The sequence below is a fragment of the Macaca thibetana genome, chromosome 12 (genome assembly GCF_024542745.1).
Source record: "Macaca thibetana thibetana isolate TM-01 chromosome 12, ASM2454274v1, whole genome shotgun sequence".
Taxonomy (NCBI): domain Eukaryota; kingdom Metazoa; phylum Chordata; class Mammalia; order Primates; family Cercopithecidae; genus Macaca; species Macaca thibetana.
In genome coordinates, this window is record NC_065589.1 from 45990442 (window position 1) to 46012776 (window position 22335).

The 22335-nt window shown below is 38.1% G+C and overlaps 1 protein-coding gene across 2 annotated transcripts in view; it reads left to right on the forward strand.

Moving 5' to 3' along the window:
* The first annotated feature begins 377 nt into the window (after positions 1-377).
* PGAP1 (post-GPI attachment to proteins inositol deacylase 1) overlaps positions 378-22335 on the forward strand; it is an 81769-nt gene continuing 59811 nt past the window's right edge. The window contains exons 1-5 of one of the 2 annotated variants that reach the window (XM_050752829.1): positions 378-952; positions 7198-7351; positions 10748-10923; positions 14217-14388; positions 18500-18657. In XM_050752829.1, coding sequence (XP_050608786.1) covers positions 806-952; positions 7198-7351; positions 10748-10923; positions 14217-14388; positions 18500-18657 — 807 coding nt within the window. In that variant the 5' untranslated portion in view covers positions 378-805. The other variant, XM_050752830.1, reaches the window with a different exon arrangement.

The following is a 22335-nucleotide window of genomic DNA, read 5'->3' on the forward strand; positions in this document are numbered from 1 at the left end:
TTTTTTTTTTTTTTTTTTCCGAGCCGCTGCTTTTAATTGCTGTTACCTACTGGGCCCAAGTAGGCGGTGGAAGAGGGAAAATAAAGCCATTTGTTCCCTCTTCAAGCTAGCTGCTCCAGAGAGCTGTGAGAGTGCTCTATTACCGTTGGGAAAAGCGAAATTGCGGAGGCCTGAGGCATTTCAAAATTGAACGGGAAGGATTTTTAAACTGCCGCAGGGAGAGGCGTTTGCGAGGTGACAGCTGATGACCCTTGGGCTTTTAAGTCCTCCTCCCCTTTCTCGGTCCGCTCACGGTCCTTAATCGCCTCTGGGCTCTGGGCTCTAGCCCCCTCCCTCAGATTCACTCATCTGACACCCGCCTCCTGCCCAATCCCCCTGCTTGTCTCCAGGGCTGCCGCGCTCCGCCCATCCCCCTCTGGATGCCTCCTCTCTCTCTCTTCTTTCCCTCCTGCCAGCCACTCCTCGCGCCTTTCCCTCCCCACTTTCCTTTCTTCCCCTCACCCTCCAACCCAGCCCACCCAGCTTTCTCGCTCTTCCTCTTTCCCCTCAGATCCGCGCTCCCGCGGCAACACCTACTCCTCCCTCCGCTCTGGTAGTCGCCAGGCCAGAGGCGCCGCGGACCTGGTGCGCGCAGGCGCACTGCGCGGCTGGTGAGCGGGCAGGCCGGGCAGCAGCGCAGGCGCGCGCGCGGCTGGGGCTCGGCTCCGGGGCTGGCGGTCGGACAGCCTCTGGCTCGCTCAGTCCGGGCTTGGTGCCCCTCGGCGGAGGCGGAGGTAGAGGAGGCGGCGGCGGTGGCGGCGGCACCATGTTTCTTCACTCAGTCAATCTCTGGAACCTGGCGTTTTATGTCTTCATGGTCTTCCTGGCAACCCTGGGGCTGTGGGATGTCTTCTTCGGCTTCGAGGAGAATAAGTGCAGTATGAGCTACATGTTTGAGTACCCGGAGTATCAGGTAAGGTTCTGCGCTCTCCTCAGCCGGGCGCTCCAAGACTCTGGCCCCTGGTGCCTTTTTCCTTCTGTGGGGTCGTCCTGCCTTGGCTCTCTGCGCCTCGCGGGCCCCCTGTCCCGTCCTTGCCTCTGTTTTCTCCGCCCGGGGAGACTCTGCATCCTCTTCCTGCCCCCGTCACCTGCCCTTTGTGTCCTTTCTTCACGGTGGGGTGTTTGTTAGACGATTTCCCGAGAGCATCCTCGTGGTCGTCCTCGTAGTTACTCCGCTGTCCCTCCGCCTCCCCAGCCCCAAATCCTGGGCACAAGCTCTTCTGCCTGGTCGGGCCCAGCCCCCTTTATGCCCAGAGAGGCAGCCTCAACCCTGCTCCCTAAACCCAAGCTCCATCCCTCTCGCGTTCTTGCTTTGACCCGTGCCCCAGGACCTTCCTTTGCTTCCCACGCACCTAAATTCTTCCCCTCGCGCCCAGTGATTCGCGCGTCAAATTTCGCATTTCTAGAAAGGAACCGAGCGTCTGCAGAGTGTATATTGGCTAGATAGTTCCCAAGGCTGTTTTTAGAGACTCCAGGGTTTTGCCTATGGGTAAGCTGGCGAGTCATTAAATTGGAAACTAGATTCCCTCTTGGAAAGATGTTGCAGATCCCCTTATTTTGCAGGTTAAGAGGCCGTGCGTGTGTGGGCTTGCCTGTGTGTGTGTGCATACCTGTGTTTATGCATGTCTCTCGCAGCCTAGCCTCTTAATAGTTGCATACAAAATCTATTTCATGGTGCTGTTTTTGTTTTCTCGCTGGGTTCAGAGTTTAAGAGAGACCCTACCCTTCTCTCTCCACCCCCACCGCTTCCATGCCATTTTGAATGTTTTCAATCAATGGCTTCGTTAGTTCGGCATAGTAGAAATCTAGAATTTCATTCATGACTAGCTGTAAAAAGAGGCGCAGACAAATTACACCACTGTCCTAAGAGATTTTTTCCGAATGATTATTTTATTTCTAAGTGCATCTCTTAATTATGGACTACGTATTATAATAATAATTCCCTACCATAAAATGTATATGCACTATAACACATATTGATAAAATGCATTTTTAGTATACTCTTAAAATCACAGCAGTTTTTTTTTTGGGGGGGGGGTCAAGGATGCAAGTCCTGATTGCTTCTTTGTACAAGTCATTATGGAGGAAGCCTATTACTTAATTACGCTATTATTTTGATCTTAAGACCACTTAAGGTTTAAATTGCTGAGGAGCATTCTTTCCCATGGGAAAAATTCTAGTGAATTTAGATTTCATCTGTGTTTAGATCCTTACCTTGGTTTTGCATTTATGATAAGAGAGTGGAAACATTTGGTAGGGATGCTATTGTTGGAGAAGATTTTGACATGTTACTGTCCTCTCTGTTCGTTTCTAAGCAAATCTTTTTAGTTTAGTATTTTAAAAAACTGAAAATAGAGCTATTATAATTCCCTCCTTATTTTTGTTTTAATAATTAGGAAATTCCCAGTAGATTGATGTAGGTCACTTTAGTTTTGTACTGCATTGAAGAGTTAGGTTAAAATCATTTTGGAACAATGCATTACTAATTCCCATTTATTTTTAGATTTCCTACAGTTATTGAAGCTGTTTTAATATTCACAGAAGTAGAAATTGTTCTCCTTAGTGTTGGGAACAAAGCATATGGATCTCACAGACGCATTTCCTGCCTCATAAATTGACTGGAAAAACGGAAAATTAGTGTAGCTAATGGTAAAGAGCTCTTTGGGTTTTTTGTTGTTGTTGAGTAGTCTAGGTTTAGTTATTTTGGTTTAAGTTGCTTTTTGGGGGTTTTATGCTTCTATTAATAATTTGCTAATATAGTAATAATTGCAGTGGCAGAAGTTTTTGATTTTTAGCAGGTTTTCATGATGTAAAAAGCTGTGTTAATTCATGATAATATTTATATTGTATTCTTAGTCTTTTTGTTTTGCATAACAAAAAGGTCATGTTATCTTACACATACAATTAAAACCAGCCTATAGAAATGAGTCATTTTGAACATAGTGAGATTTCTGGATAAATGAGGCCATTCTGTTGAGAACCGAATGGCTTCCATGAATAAAAATGTTTTAAAGATATTTTACATATTGCTTACCTTTAGTTATATTTTATAAGTCAGCTCTCTAATTGTTCACAGGTTGATACCCAGATGTGAGATGTCCTAGTCATTGGGTTTTCTTCTTTTTTGATGCCTTTCTTCTTTTTTTCTGCTCATTTGCATCTTCTTTAGTTAGCCAGCAGAAATAGAAAGGTAGTTGAAACACATTCAATTTTATTCACCATTTTTTTTAAAAAAGTGGAGCATAAATTTGAAACTCTTTGCAAAAATGAATTTTGAATTTAAAATTGTTTGGTTATCTCTCTTCATCTTCTACCTCTGGTTTTCCCAGATTCACTTATTCAGAGTTAATTGAACATCTCACGAACCCATATCTAAAGCCTACGAGGCAAAATATACTTTATCCTTTAAAGCTTCTTGCCCTGTTATGACAGCAAGGTAAAACTTTTATTTGGTAGCAATTGGTTTTAGGCAAATTGCAGAATTTTAGAAGAAACATCTGAGTTGTTTCTCTCATACAGTGATTTGTTTGGCTGTCTTCGTATGTGTAACCTAACGGTTGCTCTCTGAAAGGAAATGTTGGCGTGTGCCTGTAGTCCCAGCTACTCAGGAGGCTGAGGCTGGAGAGTTGCTTGAACCTGGGAGGCAGAGGTTGCAGTGAGCCAAGATTGCACCATTGCACTCCAGGCGGGGCAACAGTGAGACTCTGTCTCAAATAAATAAATAAATAAATAAATAAAATGAGTCATATATTTTGTTACTTATTTAGAAAGTCATTTATTGAATGACTAGTCTTTGCCAGGTTTATCTAGCTACTTGGTGTAGGTGAAAGGGAATTAGAACTGAATTAGAGCTTGTGTCTTTATGTCTTGATAAATACAATGGAGGAAATGGGCATGTAGTGCATAGTTACAGTATAATGTACTGAGTGTTATAATTTCACCATAAGAGAGTATGTACAGAGCTTTTCATATAAAGGAGAGCATCCAGGTTTGTCTTGGGTATTCAAAGGCTTTAGAGAAGATGCAAAGTCAATTGGGACATGGAGGGTGTATGAAGTACTGAAAGAACGTTGCAGGCATAAATAATATATGTGAAGGTGGTAATGCACTGGGACACATTGCATGAATAGTATTTATATTATCATTTATGTCAAAACTAAAAAATAATTGATAAACACATTTGATTGTATATATGTAAAATATTTCTAGAAGCACACACAAACTAATAACCCTTCTAGGGTCAACTGGATGCCTGAAGGACCATGGGTAGGAGAGATCCTTTTCAATGTATATCCTTTTGAATCTTGAATTCAAAAACATGTTAAAAATACATTTTAAAGCATGTCATATCTAAGTTATAAGAAAGTAGGTAAGGGCAGGATGAGGTGGCTCACACCTGTAATCCTAGCACTTTGGGAGGCCAAGGCGGGCAGATCACTTGAGCCCAGGAGTTCAAGACCAGCCTGGATAACATGGTGAAACCCTGTCTCTGCTTAAAAAAAATTAGCCAAGCGTGATGGCATGTGCCACCTGTAGTCCCAGCTACTCAGGAGGCTGAGGTGGGAGGATCACTTGAGGATCACTTGAGACCAGGAAGTCGAAGCTACAGTGAACCGAGATTGTGCCACTGAACTGCAGCCTGGGCAACAAGAGTGGCACCCTGTCTCAAAAAAAAAAAAAAATAAAGTAGGTAAAAATAATTAAACCAGATTTTAAAGGTCGTCTCTTAAGCCTTTGTTTTGTGTGTGTGTGTGTGTGTGTGTTAGCAGTATGAACTATGGATTATAGAAGGCAAGGATAGAGACAAGTCTGAAAAATTCAGTTGTCCTTAAGGCCTTTTTTTTTTTTTTTTTTCCTCTAGTGGAGCCCCTAGAGCTATTCTTACGGGGGGTGGAGAGCAGCATAGGGCTGACTGAGAGCTGTTTGTGAGAATTTAAAAACTATGTGAACTTAAAAACTATGTGTATGCATCTTGATCAAAATCTTTTTTCTTTTTGGTTAATTATGGAAATCAAACTTTACTTTTCGGTTTAAGTTTACAATTAAATAATATCATAAAATAGATATTTTAGTTTCTTGAATCAGCATTTTTCTAGTACTCGGGAGTTTATTAGAATGTTTACCTTTTGAGAGAGTTTATGTAGAGATGAGAAGAACCTGCACTAAGGCAGAGTCAAGGAAGGAGGACAGCAGAGGCAGGATTGTGGAGATAATATTTAAATATAAAGGTAATCAATCTTAATATGGTAGAGGGGTTGCTCATTTAAAATAAACTATATAGAATAAAAAAATTTATATTGGAGTTCTGCTCCTATAAGTATTTTCCTTTTAAATCCCTTGACCATCTTCTGTTTTCTTATCAGCATCCTTTTTGTATGCCTATGCTTTTAATGTCAATGTGGTCAATTACCTCTTCTGGGTCTTTGCTCTTCCCTTTCAACTTGAACTCTGTCTGGAAATTGAGTTTTGCCATTTGCCTACAACTCCCACCATTCTTGCTTCCTCTCTTATTTTTTTTGTTCTACCTTCTTTGTCCATCTCTATACTTTTTTAAAAACTCTGTATACATTCATATTTTAAAAAATACTCTTTCTCACTATAAAATTGCTTTCATAATAGTATTTTATGAAATATATCAGTATATTTTTGCTTGCTTTTCTGTCTCAAGAAAATTAAATATTTCTTTTTAGATATATTTGATAGTTTCCTGTTCTTTTGAGTTAATTTTTGACTAGTCCAAACTCTGTTTAGCTACTGTACTAAAATAATAATGGTGTACTAAATTGGGAGGAAATAAGAAACTATTTCTTTGTTCTCTTATGTTTTCTTCTTGTTTAATTTGTACCTAAAGAAGTAAGCTATTTTGTCATTTTCATTTTTTATTGTATTCTGTGCATAATCAGTATTGGGACTAATTTGCATTGAAGTACGTATACCAAATATAAAACGAATAGTGGGGTTAGTATTTCTGTATTTTGAGTATTTGGGGAGATAACTAAGATTGCTAGTATCTTAATAAGCTTACAGTCTCTGCAGATGTTTCTGTGATGTTATTGGCATAGATCATTTACAAAGGGATGTTTAGGAAGGTGCACAAATGATCAGAATTTTTTTTTTTTTAGAACAACGAGGGGTTTCAGTAGTCATTAGCAACATTTACAGGTTTTGAAATTCACTCCATAGTTAAATTCTTTTATCAAGCACATACCACATGTACAGCACTGCTAGATCTATGTATACCTAAATAAGTAGACATTACTGTCCAATGTAATTGGCTTCATTCTTAATGGTTTCTCTCCTTTAAAATAAAAAAAGAAAAGGAGCAAAAGGGTGTATGTATACTTTACTACCACTTTTATAGATGTCTACCTTTGAGGATGACATTAAGAGATAATTTATACTAAGCTGAAAAAAAATGTAGGTGAACTACTGACTCAGTAGTTAGGTGAACTGCTGTATTATTGGTATACAATAATATGAAGTGTAGGGTAGTTTAAAGTTTGCCAGCAAATCATGCACCTGGTCCATGAAAACTGAAATAGATACTAATTCAGTGGAATGTTTATGGTAAGAAAAGTGTACATGTCTTGACCAAGACATGGCTATAAGGTTAAGATTAATTTGTTAAGCATATTGTAGGCCAAAACATATTAAATTGAGAAGTCAGAAAGCTGCATCATAAAACAAGTTACTTTCTTTTGAAAATATAACAGCTGAAATGTATAGTTGGGTCTGAGTAAAAGGAGAAACATTACAAAATAGTTAAAAATGGAAAAAAAGAATTGATCTGATGATGGAAAGCCTTTATCATTTCTAAGTATAATTGATACTTATCCAATTATGTTAACGTGTAGCTTGTTGACATATACCATTGTCAGTGGCTATTTTGAATAATTTGTATTGGTTGGAAATTCAAGTAGTCCTCTTTTATGTTTTCCTGAAGACTGCATGGTTCAAAATATACACAATTCAAGACTGATTCTCTATATGAATAAACTACAAGTAGAACTTGTTTTGTGTATGAAGTGTGGTTTTAATATCAGTAATATTTTTATATTGCACTATTCCAAATTTCCTTAATTCAGAATTGCATATGGTGAGGCTGAATTGTATTAATAAAACTGACTGAAGTGAAACTACATTTTTTTTTAAATGTAGAAAATAGAACTTCCAAAGAAACTGGCAAAACGCTATCCCGCATATGAGTTGTATCTTTATGGAGAGGGATCATATGCTGAAGAACACAAAATTCTCCCTTTGACGGGTATTCCAGTTCTCTTTCTTCCTGGTAATGCTGGAAGTTATAAGCAAGGTAAGTCTTACTGGAAGTAAATTTTGAAAGCTACAAAATTCAACTCAAAAATTTGAATCATATCCATACTCAGTGAATCAAATAGAGTAAATGAAATGCATGCTGTGTGTGAAGTACTGTGTTGGGCTTACAGAGAGACCAAAATATGACATTTTCTCTGAGAGAGAATACATGTGAGAAATACTTAGAAAAATTGAAGACCACTTTGCTAAGAGAGGGATACAAAGAATAAGTTGGAGTGGGATGGCATAAGTAGACGATAAAGGGGAACCCCTTGGGGAATCAGCAGAGGAAATACATTTATGTTGGAAATGGAAGGTAAAGAGAACAGAACCTTAAGCATTGATTAGGGAAATAAATCAGTGGCTAATGTTATGCAGAACAAGAGAGATTAGTTTTCTTCTTTTGGAGTTATTTAAGTGAGAGAGATTTGGAAGTACTCGGGGGAACATAGAAAGGTGAGGATAGGGAAGTTACATGTACAGATTCCAAATTGATGTTGGCTTGGAGATATAGTAGTTATTTCTGGCATAACAGCCGAGTAATCTGGAATTAATTTCGTTTTAAACTAAAACCTGCTTTCTTGTTATTTAATGGACTGGAATTGCTATGTAATGAGACTAGAATTGTTTCAATATGTGCAATTATTTACATGTTTATTCATCTAGCACGTATCTGCACGTATCTACCATGAGCCAAGCCATATTCCAGGTATCAGGGATCCAGAGCATATCAAGACAAAGTCCCTCTCTCATCAAATTTATATGCTTATTGGGAAGACAGCCATCAAATGTGTCAGTAATGTTAAAAGCTAGAAACAAAAACAGACTCAGGAGGTAGAAGATAAAAGGGTCAGGAAGTGGCTAGTTTAGATGAGGTGGTCAGGAAAGGCCATTGTGAGGAGATGATATTTGAGGAGAGGCTCGACTGAGGGAAGATCCTGAGGCAGGAACGTGTTTTGTGCATTTGAGGCTACTGTGACTAGAAAAAGTTACAAAAAGAGATAAGAATGGAAAAGTAGCCATGGGCCATATCATGTAAGCTGTGGAAAAGACTTTGAATGAGAAACTGTTGGAGAGCTTTGGGTAAGAAAAATATAATCTGATTTTTAAAATTAATCTTTGTATTTGAAATATTACATACAGAGAAACATATAGAACATAGATATTTGGTTACAAATTATTATAAAGTGAACACCCATGAAATCAAAACCCTAGTCAAGAAGTAGATTACTAGTAACCTGGAAAGGCCTTACGTGCCCCTTCGTGGTTAAAACTCGCTTTTCTCTTTCTTGACATAATCACAATCCTAATGTTAACATGGTAATTTCCTTAACTTTCTTTGTAGTTTTAATGCAATCTATTCATTTGAGGCTGTTTTTAAATTTTGTCATATGAATATAGTCATTCAGTATGTATTATTTTGTGTCTGGCTTCTTTCAGTCAGCATTATCTTTAACATTCATCCAAGTTGTTGTATGAGCTGTGATTCATTCATTTTCCTTTTTCTATATTATTCTGTTGTAAGACTATACCATGATTTGTCCCTTCTGTCTTTGGACAGAATAAATGTTTACATTTATTGGCAATTAAAAATAATGAATTTCACTCCATATGTTTCCTGGAGCACATAAACCTGTGCTTCTGTAAGATAGATATCCAAGAGTGTAATTCCATGTTACAGGTTATGTGTATCTTTTTAATCTTTACCGATTGTGCTAATTTATATTCCTAAAAGCAGTATATTTTTGCTTCACGTCCTTTACAACACGAGAATTGTCAGATATTAAATTTTTAAACAATCTGGTAGGTGTGATTTACTTTTAAAAACAGGTTGCTCTGGCTTCGCTATGAAGAGAATTTCCTTTGAAGGGCAGGAATGGAAGCAGGAAAGATACTAAAACATCATAAGTCATCAGAGAACTATAAATAAAAAATGAGATAGTGCTTCATACATCCTAGGATAGTTGTAATAAAAAAAGACAGATAACAACAAGTGTTGGCGAAGATGTGGAGAAATTGGAACCCTCAAACATTGTTGGTGGAAATGCAGAATGTGCAGCCACTTAGGAAAACTGTTTGGGAGTTCCTCAGAATATTGAACATAGAGCTATCATGTGGCCCAAAAATTCCACTCCTAGGCATCTACCCAAGAAAAATAAACATACCCCCACAAAAACTTGTATATAAATGTTCATAGCAGCATATAATAACCAAAAGGTGGAAATAATTTAAATGGTCATCAGCTGATGAATAGATGAATCAAATGTGACATATTCATATAATGGAATATTATTCAATAGAAAACAGGAATGAAGGACTGATACATGTTACAACATGAATGAACCTTGAAAATATCATGCTATGTGAAAGAAGCTGGTTCCAAAAGGCCACGTATTATATGAGATGTCCAAAGTAGGCAAACCCGTAGAAACAGAAAGTAGATCAGTGCTTGCTAGGCCTAGGGGTTGGAAGGAGTGAAGAAATGGAGAGTGACTGCCAGTAGGCACAGAGTTTTGTATTTGAAGTGATTAAAAAATGTCTAATGTTAGATTTCAGAGATCGTTGTACAATATATACCAGAGATGGCAAATATACTAAAAACCATTGAATTTTACAGTTTTATATAGTGAGTTGTATAATATGTGGATTATAATGTATCCGTAGTATATGTTTTTACAAAATGAAATGGCAGACAGGTATTTTGTTTGCTAAACCATATGCTACAATTTTTGTGCCACCTAATATAGGCAATTTATAATAGATTTTTTAAAAAGATTTGCAAAACAGCAACAAGAACAAAAAGAGTGGAAGCAGGGAGACCAGTAAAGAAACTGTTAGAGTAGTTCAGATAAGAGATAGTGGTGTTTGGATTAGGACAATAGTGGTGGGAATGGTGAGAAATTTCAACTGGGGATAGATTTGGAAGCTATGTCATGGAAGCACTTACTGATGGGTTGGATGTCCTGTGTAAGAGAAAAAGACAAATGAAGCGTGAATATCTAAACCAGGTGATGAATGGATATTTCTTGTAGGAACCTTGTCATTCTCAAAATCCTCAGTAAGTGTGGCAAAATTTACATGTCTTATTCTTCAAAGAATCCTGCCTTTTTAGCTATTGTTGCTCCTACCAAAGGAAAAGAAGGTAGAGAGTGAGTGATCTGTTTGCTTTTTATTTATTTAATTTTAAAAATATTTAAGTCACACTTACTGCATTCAAGGCATACAGTTGCTAGATTAGTTTGTTCTAAATTGGTACTATTAATGAATTTCATCCTGAAATAGGTGGTTTATATTTGTGATGCAGGATAAGGTTATTTACTAAGAAATTCTGAAGAAAGAATGGATGAGACCTGTAAATATTGTTTAATGTGCACTTCACTCTTTTCCTCTGCAGTTCGTTCTATTGGCTCCATTGCACTTAGAAAAGCAGAGGACATTGACTTCAAGTACCACTTTGACTTCTTTAGTGTAAACTTCAATGAAGAACTGGTGGCTCTGTATGGTGGAAGTCTTCAGAAGCAGACCAAGTTTGTACATGAATGTATTAAAACAATTCTCAAACTCTATAAGGTGAGAGATAAGTATGCAAATCAATAGTGGTGCAGCCTATCAGCACCTTTTTAAAGAGAGATTCAGTATATTTTAAATAATGTATTTGTTTATATGGAAGTTGAAGCAGAGAAGGCACAAACATTTTTTTGTGAGAGTCTGTTATCTTGCCCTCCATAATGGTTTTGAAGTTTAAATTTATAAGAAACATTTCTTATGGTGAATTCAGGAAGAAAACCCTTCTAAAACTTTATATATAAATTACGAGTGCAATGCATTACCTAAAAACCATTGGTATATATTTCTACCTTTAGCTATGACTAAGTAACTGGTACTAGGGTAGACCACCTGCATATGTAAACAACTGTAAAACTAGTCAAGATATCTGAAGCACCTGTTTTGAGATGTTGGACAATTGAGCCGCAAAGCACTATGATCCCTAGAAGAAGTGAGCTCCATGATTGCTCTGAATTTCTGCCTGAAAGCATTTTCCAGACCATGGAGCAAGTAAGAGGAGATCAAGCAGGGCACATTGATATCACTTAGCTAAAGAAAGCAGAGAATTGGAATTGGGGGCTGCTGAAGCAGTATGAGAAAGAAGACAGTGAGACAAAGAAAGGGGCTCTAAAAATGTGTGTTTTTCAATCTTTGAATGCCATGCTGCACAGGGAAAGTAGCTATAAAACAGTGGCATGCTAAGGAGGAAGTGGTGGGGTGTGTTCAAGACATAGTGGTGGTTTAAATCAAGGTGGTGGCAGTTGAAGTGATGAGAAATTGTCAGATCGGTGTAAATCTTAAAGGTTGAGGTAGTACAATTTGCTGGCAGATCAGATATGGAAGGGCAAAGTGAGAGGAAAAGAAGAGTTAAGGATGACCCCAAGTTTTTTGGCTAAACTGGAAAGATTGAACTGCCATTAACTGAGGTAGGGAAGAGTGTAGGAGGAACAGATATGGAGGAGATGAAGAGTTTAGTTTTAGACAGATTCAGTTTGAGATGCACATTAGGCATTCCATGTATGCTACTGTACAGGTGGAGTTCAAGGCTAGAGTTCAAGAGAAGGAGTACAGTCTTGAGATAATTACTGAGAGGTTGACAGTGTGTAGATACACTTAAAGCCACTAGACTGGAAGAGATCACCGATGGTTTCAACAAAGGTATGAAAGAGAAGTGATCTAAGGGCTGAGGCCTGAGTCACTTCAGTTTTAAGAAATGAGGAGAGATGAGAAGGAACCAGAAACAAACTAAAAAGGAGGAGCCAGTGAGGCAAAGGGAGAACCAGGAGAGTTTGTTGTCAAAGAAACTAACTTAAATATTTCAAAGAAGGAAGAAGTGACCAACTGTGTCAAATGTTATTGATAGGTCAAATAAGATGAGGATTAAGAACTGACCATTGTAGCCTAAGCAACATAGTGAGACCCTGTGTCTACAAAAAAAGAAAATATAGTGTATTAGCTGGATGTGGTGGTGCACACTTGCAGTCCCAGCTACTTGGGAGGCTGAGGTAGGAGGATCTACTCGGAGCCTAGGAGATTGGGGCGGCAGTGAGCCATGAATTGTGCCACTGCGCTCCAGCCTGGGTGACAGAGTGAGACCCTGTCTCAGAAAAAAAAAAGAATTAAGAATTGACCATTGGATTCCTTGGTGATTTAGCAAGAGCAGTTTTGGTGGCATGTTGGGGTGAAAGTCTGATTGAAATGAATTCAAGAGTGTATGGAAGTTGAGAAATTGGAGATTTGTGTTTGTTTGTTTTGAGACAGGGTCTCACTCTGTCACCAGGCTGGAGTACAGTGGCGTGATCTCAGCTCACTGCAACCTCCGCCTTCTGGGCTCAAGTGATTCTCCTGCCTTAGCCTCCTGAGTAACTGGGACTACAGGCGCGTGCCACCACGCCCAGCTAATTTTTGTATTTTTAGTAGAGACCAGGTTTTGCCATGTTAGCCAGGCTGGTCTCGAACTCCTGACCTGAAGTGATCCACCTACCTTGGCCTCCTAAAGTGCTGGATTACAGGCGTGAGCCACCGCGCCTGGCCTGCAACTTGTTTTTAGAGTTTTGCTGTAAAGAAATGTAAAGTAGTCACTGAGGGGAAAGGGAGAATTAAAAGGGAGTTATTTTTATTTTTAAGAGAGAATGCCAGTATATTTATACACTAATGAAAATGATCTAGTAGATAGGGAAAAGCAATAATGCAAGAAGAAAATGAGAAGGATTCCTAGAGTGATGTACTCGAGAAGGTCAAAGGGGATAGGTTTCAGAGCACAGTTGTAGGGGATGGCTTTCGCTAAGATCAGGTCTGTATTGGAGATCACCAAGGATCCACTTAATTCCTATACCAGCATATTATGACATGGCTGAAATAGTATACACAAGGGAAGCTCATTAGAGACTCAGTGCCCAGGGTTTTTACTGGGGACTTATCACATAGATACCCTCTGCCTAGCACATACCAAAATTCCAGCCTGGAGGACAGCAGGTGTTCAGCATAAAACGTGTTGTTTGCACAAACGTTTTAGACACTCTTATCATTTAGGGAATGGTGGGAATCTCCCCCAAAAATATAAGGTTCCAGATTCCAGCCAAGAGCCAACGTTGTATCCAGCCCATGCCAAGGACAGTAGTCTCAGGCCTCCTATGTTAACTCTTCTGCACAAGATTCACTCTACTCATTGAGAAGAGATGGTACACAGGAAGGATCCGTGTTGGGGGTGATGAGCAAAAGTCTGATAATGAGACTGAGGAGATTGTTGAAAATAAAAGATTTCTTGAAAAGCACTTATCTAAAAAATAAAATATTGTAATTGTCAGTGAATAAATGTTTGGAATGCTGCTTCATTTTTAAACCAAAATGCACAATAGAGAAATAATTTGATGAGATAAAAGATAACATGATAAGGTAGTATATTGCTATCACAACTGTAATCATCTTGGCCTTTTTTGGGTGATATTTTCAGTTTCAAACAAATTATCTGATTTCTTATGTCTTGTAAAACCTAATAATCTTGTACATACGAAATGTAATTATGCCTCAGATTACATGTAGTGTAACAACCAGTATAAACATGATTTGCTAGACCAACTGTTCCTATTGGCCCAGAAAACCAAGATATACCTGTTAAAAATGTTTGGCAGAATACAAAATAGTATGTATACACTAATTAAAACTATATGAAAATGTACTTCTGTACCTTATGGTGGGAGGTTATATAGTTTGATTTTCTTTTTCCTATAAAATTGCTCATATGCAGAGAGAAATATTTAGTATTTTTAAAATACTTAAAAAAGTATTAATTATGACATGGTGATTTATTTTAATAGGGTCAAGAATTTGCTCCAAAAAGTGTGGCAATAATTGGTCATTCTATGGGTGGCCTCGTTGCAAGAGCATTGCTTACACTGAAAAATTTTAAGCACGATCTGATAAATCTTCTTATTACACAAGCCACACCTCATGTTGCTCCTGTGATGCCATTAGATCGTTTCATTACAGGTGAGTACTGTTAGGTAAACATTAACTGACCTCCCCATTGTTGCTTAAGATTAAATAAATAAATCTCTAGGGCTATTCCCCTTAGAATATGCTACAGATTTATCCATGTATGAAGCAACTCGGTTGCAAATCAGCACCTCCAATTCTGAGTGTGTGTCTCTTTATATCTTTGAACTTAGGCTTATAATTGAAGCTACTGTTAAGTTTTGTCTGTCCATAGCATCTTAACGTGGTTGACATGTGTTTTATAATTCTTAGGCACTAGGGCTTCCGTTTAGTTGTTTTTTTTTTTTTTTAAAGACAGGGAGGGTCTTGCTCTTTCTCCCAGGCTGGATGGAGTGCAGTGGTGCAGTCTCGGCTCACTGCAACCTCCGCCTCCCAGGTTCAAGCGATTCTCATGCTTCAACCTTCCAAGTAGATGGGATTACAGGTGTGTGCCACCAGCCCCACTAATTTTTATATTTTTAGTAGAAACAGGTTTTTGCCATATTGCCCAGACTGGTCTTGAACTGCTGACCTCAAGTGATCTGCCTGTCTCAGCCTCCCAAAGTGCTGGGATTACAGGGATAAGCCACCATGCCTGGCCAGTTTAGTGATTTTTGAGGATGGTACCCTGTCTCTTAAGATGTCTTTAAGCTTCCTATGCTTTGTTAACTGTTTTAGGACTCTATCCAAAATCAGCTTATATTTAAGTAAAATAGTAGCAATGTCTAGTTTTTAAGTACAAAGGTATGCTAACACTTTATATAATGAGGTATAATTCCTAATATTTATTGAGCTCTTATTATGTTATGGGTTTTAAAGACTTCACGTGATGTATTACCACACTTAATCCTCACTGCAGTCCTGTGAGGTAGGTACCATTATTATCCTCATGTTTATGGATAGAAAAAGGCCAAGATAATGTTCTTGCCCAGAGTCATGTGTCAAGAAACTAGTGAAACCGATATTTGACCCTGGTAAACTTGCTTCTGGGCTTGTGCTCTTAACTTTGCATGCTGTACTGCCTGTTAATTGAAGTACATTAACATAGGAAATAAAACCATAGATAATACTATAATCTTGCAGGAATTTTGAATGAAATGTAGGAGTTTGTGATTGACATCATCTAATCAAAAGTGATAATGTCACAGAATAAGAATTAAATGTCTGTTTTCTCAAATTTTTGTTAAAAAAAGTCAGAGATTATCCTCACTGCTTATAGGAATATTATATGAGTAGAAGAAAATCTTTAGAAAGAATTCTTCCTGGTTAGTAAATGTATATAGCTTCTTACCTATAAAAATTTGCATTATCTTAATTTTGATGAAAATTTTGTTTGTAGCTAAGTGAGAAATATTTCCCGGTGACTCCAAACCAAAGTAGTTTTTCTAAAGTGCCCTCCTTGACATAACAGCATTGCCAAAGAATAATTTATTTGCTGTTAAGTATCTGGTGCAACAGTAATTATTATGAGGCCCAGTTTTCCTGTTGGTACATTTAAAACTTTGCCTGTAGAAGTCTTTTAATAAAGAACATCTTAATTTTAATAATGAAGTTGTTTAAATTTGTTGTAGTCTAATAATCTTAAATGACCTTAGGTTTAGGAAAAAAATTAAAGGCTAAAAGTCATAGTACTTGTCACCGTAATTGAGAACTCTTTATATTATTGCATTCTGTGTGGTATATGTAGATGACCTGCATAGATTAAATTAGAATGACTTAAATATATTTTAAAAATTATTTGAGGAATGCACCCTCAATAGGTTTTATTGCTTTGGAGGGTGGCACTGTTCTGTCTCTATAAGGCTCAGGCTGAAAGTGATTCTTAGGGTCAAGAATCCTGTACCTTTCCTGTGATTAGCAAGTCTTTCCTCTTTATTCTATATTTATTCTTTTTATTTTACTAAGTCAAAATTAGAATGAAAATTTTAAGGTTTTGAGAGACAGAGATCCATATGACCTCAGAAGTGGATTCCCTGCTTATACTTGATGAAAATACTGCCTTTCCGTAGGAGGAAGGAGGCCCTGCACTGGGCTCTGCGCTTTGGAGGCTCCTGCTGCTCTGCCCTTACCCTTTCCCAGAGGGTGAGAAGTATGAAGGCTAAGTAGCCTCCCCACGTGGAGGCTGTGTCTTTACTTCTGCACTGGGATCTAGCTAACCAAGCCTCCAAACTTTTCTTTTTCTTTTTCTTTTTTTTTTTTTTTTTTTTGAGACAGAGTCTCACTCTGTTGCCAGGCTGGAGTGCAGTGGTGCAATCTCGGCTCACTGCAACCTCCACCTCCTGGGTTCAAACGATTCTCCTGCTTTAGCCTCCCGAGTAGCTGGGACTACAGGCACGTGCTACCATGCCCAGCTGATTTTTGTGTTTTTAGTAGAGACAGGGTTTCACCACGTTGGCCAGGATGGTCTCGATCTCTTAACCTCATGATCCGCCCGCCTCGGCCTCCCAAAGTACTGGGATTACAGGTGTGAACCACCATGCCCGGCTGCCTCCAGACTTTTCTTGTCTATGTGCTCTAAGCCTGCTTCCAAGACCTGTGTGGGTCTCTTTATTTTCTTTGTTCTCCTGAGGGCAGGTATGTAGAATTCTAAGCTTGAGTTGTAGCCAAGGCAGAGCTCTGCAGAAAGTACAGACAGAGCTTGCATGTGCACATGAGGCCCTTGTCATGCGGGATCCAATTGGGATGGGAAGAGAAGCACAGTAAGAGACTGGAGATCTGCTCTTCCCTTGCTACCACCATCCGGTGGCTAACTCTGAGGTGTCTGAGAATTCTTAATTTGAACCTGGCCTTGCAGGTTATTTCAATGATGTATTTTTCAAGATAGGCAGAAAAAATATATTTGATTTAACAGGTTATTAGCTGGATTTTTGACTTTTTAAACTATCTAGACATATGGCATGTGTGCCCCACTGGTACTTACATCCCAGGCTCTCCAGATGTTAAGAGTCAGTCTGCTAGGTGGTAATCTAAGTAAGTACTGCTGAGATCTTTAATGGGGGCAGCTTGCTGTACCCAATGTTTGAAGCCCTGAGTGGGATCAAATGCCAGGATAAAAATGCATTAAGTTTTGATAATCAGAAAAAGAATTGAGAAATCCCCTGCCCTAGCCTCAGTTTAATCTTTGACACTAGGCTTTTTTCACCTTCAATAGACAAAGTGAAAAATTGTCTGCAGGTTCTTCCCTTTGAACTACTTGTTACAATAAATGGGTTGAACCCTAACCTGAGGTTTTCCGCAGTAGCATAGTCCTAAGACTAACGTCAATGGTATTGTCCTGATAGATTGTAAGAATTTAAATAGTGCTTGTGTGGTGGTGGTTGGCCACAGAAGAGATTTGCTAAGCCATTTTTTTTTTTTGAGACAGAGTCTCGCTCTGTTGCCCAGTCTCGGCTCATTGCAACCTCTGCCTCCCGGGTTCAAGTGATTCTTCTGCCTCAGCCTCCTGAGTAGCTGGGATTACAGGTGCACACCACCATGCCCAGCTAGTTTTTGTATTTTTAGTAGAGATGGGGTTTCACCATATTGGCCAGGCTGGTCTCAAACTCCTGACTTCATGATCCACCTTCCTCGGCCTCCCAAGCTAAGGCTTTTTAAGCTGGGACACTGCCATCATAGGGAGGGGTCTATCGCTCTTTTTTTAAACCACATTATTGAGGGTAATTGATATATAAAATACTGTACATATGTGATGTATGCAGTTTGTAATGTATACATTTAATGTATATTTTAAATTATACAATAATTTGTAAGATAATGTAAATTCTTACCTTTGGAAGAATATTATTATTTTCTCTTTTTGCTATACTGTGTGACTCATGAATAAGCATCACCCTTGTGGAATGTAGAAACGTGTTTGCTTATGGATACAAAACTAGTAAAATTTGGGATTTTTTTTTATTGATACCTTTAGTAACTCTTAGTATTTATACTTTTATTTAATGGGGAAGTAGGAATATGTGTAAAGATACTGATTTTACTGAAAGTAGGGAAATGTGAATAACACACTGTTTATAGATGAAATGACTTAAGCAAAAATTCAGTTAAATATTAATATTACTGTATAGATATCTTATTCTTTCAGGGAATGGCTACTATTTTTTAATGTCTCTTTTTTATTCCCTACCAGATTTTTATACGACTGTAAACAACTATTGGATTCTAAATGCTCGACACATAAATTTAACCACACTTTCTGTAGCTGGAGGATTCCGGGATTACCAAGTTCGTTCAGGATTGACTTTTCTACCAAAATTAAGCCATCATACCAGTGCCTTATCTGTTGTGGTAATCTTTTTTTAAGATTCTACTGAAATAGTAATGTAATAGACCCAGTAGAGCATGAAAGAAGAAATAATGTATAGCTGCGTGGTAATGACTGCTGAGTTAGTGGTGTTGCACTGCTGTATGTGCATGCATGTGTGTGAGAGAGAGAGGGAAAGAGAGAAAGAGGGAATATGAATGAATGAATGAATATGAATGTGTTGGGAGGGCAGGGTTGTGGATGCGTATGTCTATAGGGAGTAAAAAGGATGGCCAGGAACCATGGCTTATGCCTATAATTCTAGTGCTTTGTGAGGCCAAGGCAGGAGGACTGCTTGAGGCCAGGAGTTCAAGATCAGCCTAGGTAACATAGGGAGACCCCCATCTCTACAAAATACAAAAAAAAAAATTAAAATTATCCAGGCTAATTTAGGCATGGTGGTAAGTGCCTATAGTCTGAGCTACTCAGGAGGTTGAGGCAGGAGAATCACTTGAGTCCAAGAGTTCAAGGTTATAGTGAGCTGTGATTTTATCACTTCCCCTCAGCCTGGATGACAGAACAAGACTCTGACTCAAAAACAAACAAAAAAAAGTAAGTACACAGGATCTTAGAAACTTGATGAAAATGACCCTTATTTATGAGGAGTAATGGTTTCTTGTCCAAAATAAGAGCCTGTTCATTGATTAGAGTTGTAAATATAAGAATGTGTGGACTGGAAAGAAGGGGAATCCAGTTATATCTGAGTGTTGTACTAGATATAATCATAGTGGAATATCAAACATATCACATACTCCTGAATGTTAAACTTGAATGAAAGTTTACCTATTTTATAACAGCATGATTAGCTTTGACAGTATAAATAGTATAAGTAGAACCCTGATTAATTAATTTGCTACTTATTCTTCCCTGCTAGGACATCAAGTATTTGATCTTTAACTGGGATACATAATCTATGTAAAGTGAGTCAAGTTTCCTCTTAGGACTTCTTTCATGTATATTTAACCTTGAAGTCTTCAGTTAAGGTCTTAGCTTCTTAACTCGGTATACACATCATCTCCAAATATAACTTACTTCCTGGAGAGAAAATGCATAGAATGTAGTCTGTCTGTTCCTTTTGCTTTTTAGGAGATAACATTAGAAAGTCACTGTTTCATAGTTGTACCTCTTCATAGATACTCCTTTGTTTATCTCACCTACTGTTATCCTACTTTAGATTACTGTTCATTCATTAAATAGGTTATTTACTGAATGCTTGCCATACATAGAACAAAAATTATTAAGCTATTCTGCTATTACCCACCATTTTCATATAACTAGAGGAACTGGGATGTAGCCAGAATAGCTTTGGAACTAAATTAGTAAATCTATCAAACCTCATTGTTAGAGGTATGAATGTTGCTATTTGGTGTTGAATATTTTGGTCAGATATTTGTTGGAAGTCCTCAAAAGACTAAATGTCAACTCCTTGTAAACACAGATGATTTAGTCATATGAAATTTGATGTAACTTATTTCCTGGACCTTGTCTGGAGCATGATGCTGTATTGATACGACATCCTAAAGCTTATCTTTTAAAGAACTTTAATCTTTTTGTGTGTGTGTGTAGGCATGGGTGTGTGTGTATTTCCCTATTTTTTCTAATCCGTTTGATAATGTGTTGCTTTCAAGGGAGCTTGTTATCTCTGATTTTTGTATCTCTGATGAAGATATTTTACTTATGGAACTTTATCAAAGCTGGCCATTGTATAACCTAAGATTTATTTTTTAGCCTCCAGATATTCCAGTCTTTCATTTATCTACATGTATATTCACTTTAAAAAATTATTAACAAGTAACAATTTTTCAATGATTATCTCAAGAATAGTTAAATGATATTTACATCCATTAGGACTGGAAAAATCTTTTAAGTTAGAGACCATAATTGTATCAAGAGGGTTGACTAAACTGCTGTAATATAGTCCCACACAGGTAATGACACTTAAGCACAATAGAAGTTGACGTTTTACTCACGTAACTGCCCTGGGTGGATATTTAGGTTGGTGTGGTTTTCCATGAGTTTCCATTCAGGAACTCAGGCAGAGAGTAGGCATTCCATGTTGAATGCTTTACTTTCAGGGTTGCTGCAGTTATCTTCAACTACAAGAAGGAAGAAAGAACACGAGGCAAATGTCAGGCCTACAAATGGCACACATCACTCCTGCTCACATACGATTAGAAAAAACTCAGTCCTTTTTTTTTTTTTTTTTTAGACGCAGTTTCACTCTTGTTGCCCAGGCTGGAGTGCAATGGTACAATCTCGGCTCACTGCAACCTCCACCTCCAGGGTTCAAGTGATTCTTCTGCCTCAGCCTCCTGAGTAGCTGGGATTAGAGGCACACGCCACCATGGCCAGCTAATTTTTTGAAAATTTTTTAGTAGAGATGGGGTTTCACCATGTTAGTCAGGCTGGTCTCAAACTCCTGACCTCGAATGATCTGCCCGCCTTGGCCTCCCAAAGTGTTGGGATTACAGGCGTGAGCCACCATGCCCAGCCTTGGTCACATATTAAAGCAAGACAGGCTAAGAGCTGAAGTCTAGCCAAGTGTGCAAGAAAAAAAGAATGGATTTTGGTAGACATTTAGCAGTTTTCAACACAATAATCATGAGCAACTGATTTTTTAATTTGTGTTGCCTTTCCTTTTCAACTCTAGCACACATGCATTAATTAAACTGAATGAAAGTAAACCAACTTTATATTGGTAATGGTAAATGCTGTCTACTAAGAGTTCTTACTCTACTGACCATTAATGTAATTTAAGAACGACAGTGAACTCTGGTTGTCTAATTTTTTTTAGTAAACTATCAGCCGTAATTTCTAAATATGTCAAGTACTTACACGTTCATCAAGTAAGCTGTAGATTCCTCCCACTTCAGAACTTGGAACCCAAAGATACTTTATAGATCAAGGGTAATAGTGATTCCTTAGAAGTTATACATATCTTTTTTTTTTTCAGTTCATTTATTAAAGAGACATTTTAGGCCTCTGTAAATTTTCTGACATCTATGCTGTTAGTCTACTCTTTTCATTTTGTTTTGACAGTTCTGGTGATGGCAGCTCCTTGTCTCTTTGATGGTACATAAAGAGATGCTATGAAAAATAAAATCAGATTTACTTAATGAGCCCCTATTGTGTGTAAGATGCTATTCACAGAGAGATCATTATCTGGTGTGAAAAGGAGTGCTGTGCCATTGTTAGGAAGCCTTCTGCAAATACTTAATTTTTTAGAAGCCTTTTGTCCTTGTATCTATCTTTTACTAGTTGTATACATCCTAATCAGCTAGGGATTTTTTTTTTTCAAAATATATAAGCCTGGACCCCACTTGGGAAAGTCAGATTTGGTAGTTTTGGAATTGTGATCAGGCATATTTGGTTTGAAAAATCTCCTTAGGCCTAGGTATTTCTTAGGTACACCACTGATGAAGAAATAACATCTTAGAATCTATCAAATGGTAGTTTAGTCAAAATTAAAATTACCAGAATGTCTTTTGCAACTTATGCATTAACTGTGATTTATTAAAGAATCTTAAACTTGTCTCTCATTAGAGTAATAAAAAGTCAGACATTGCCGGGCGTGGTGGCTCACGCCTGTAGTCCCAGCACTTTGGGAGGCCGAGGCAGGCGGATCACCTGAGGTCTGGAGTTCAAGACCAGCCTGACCAACA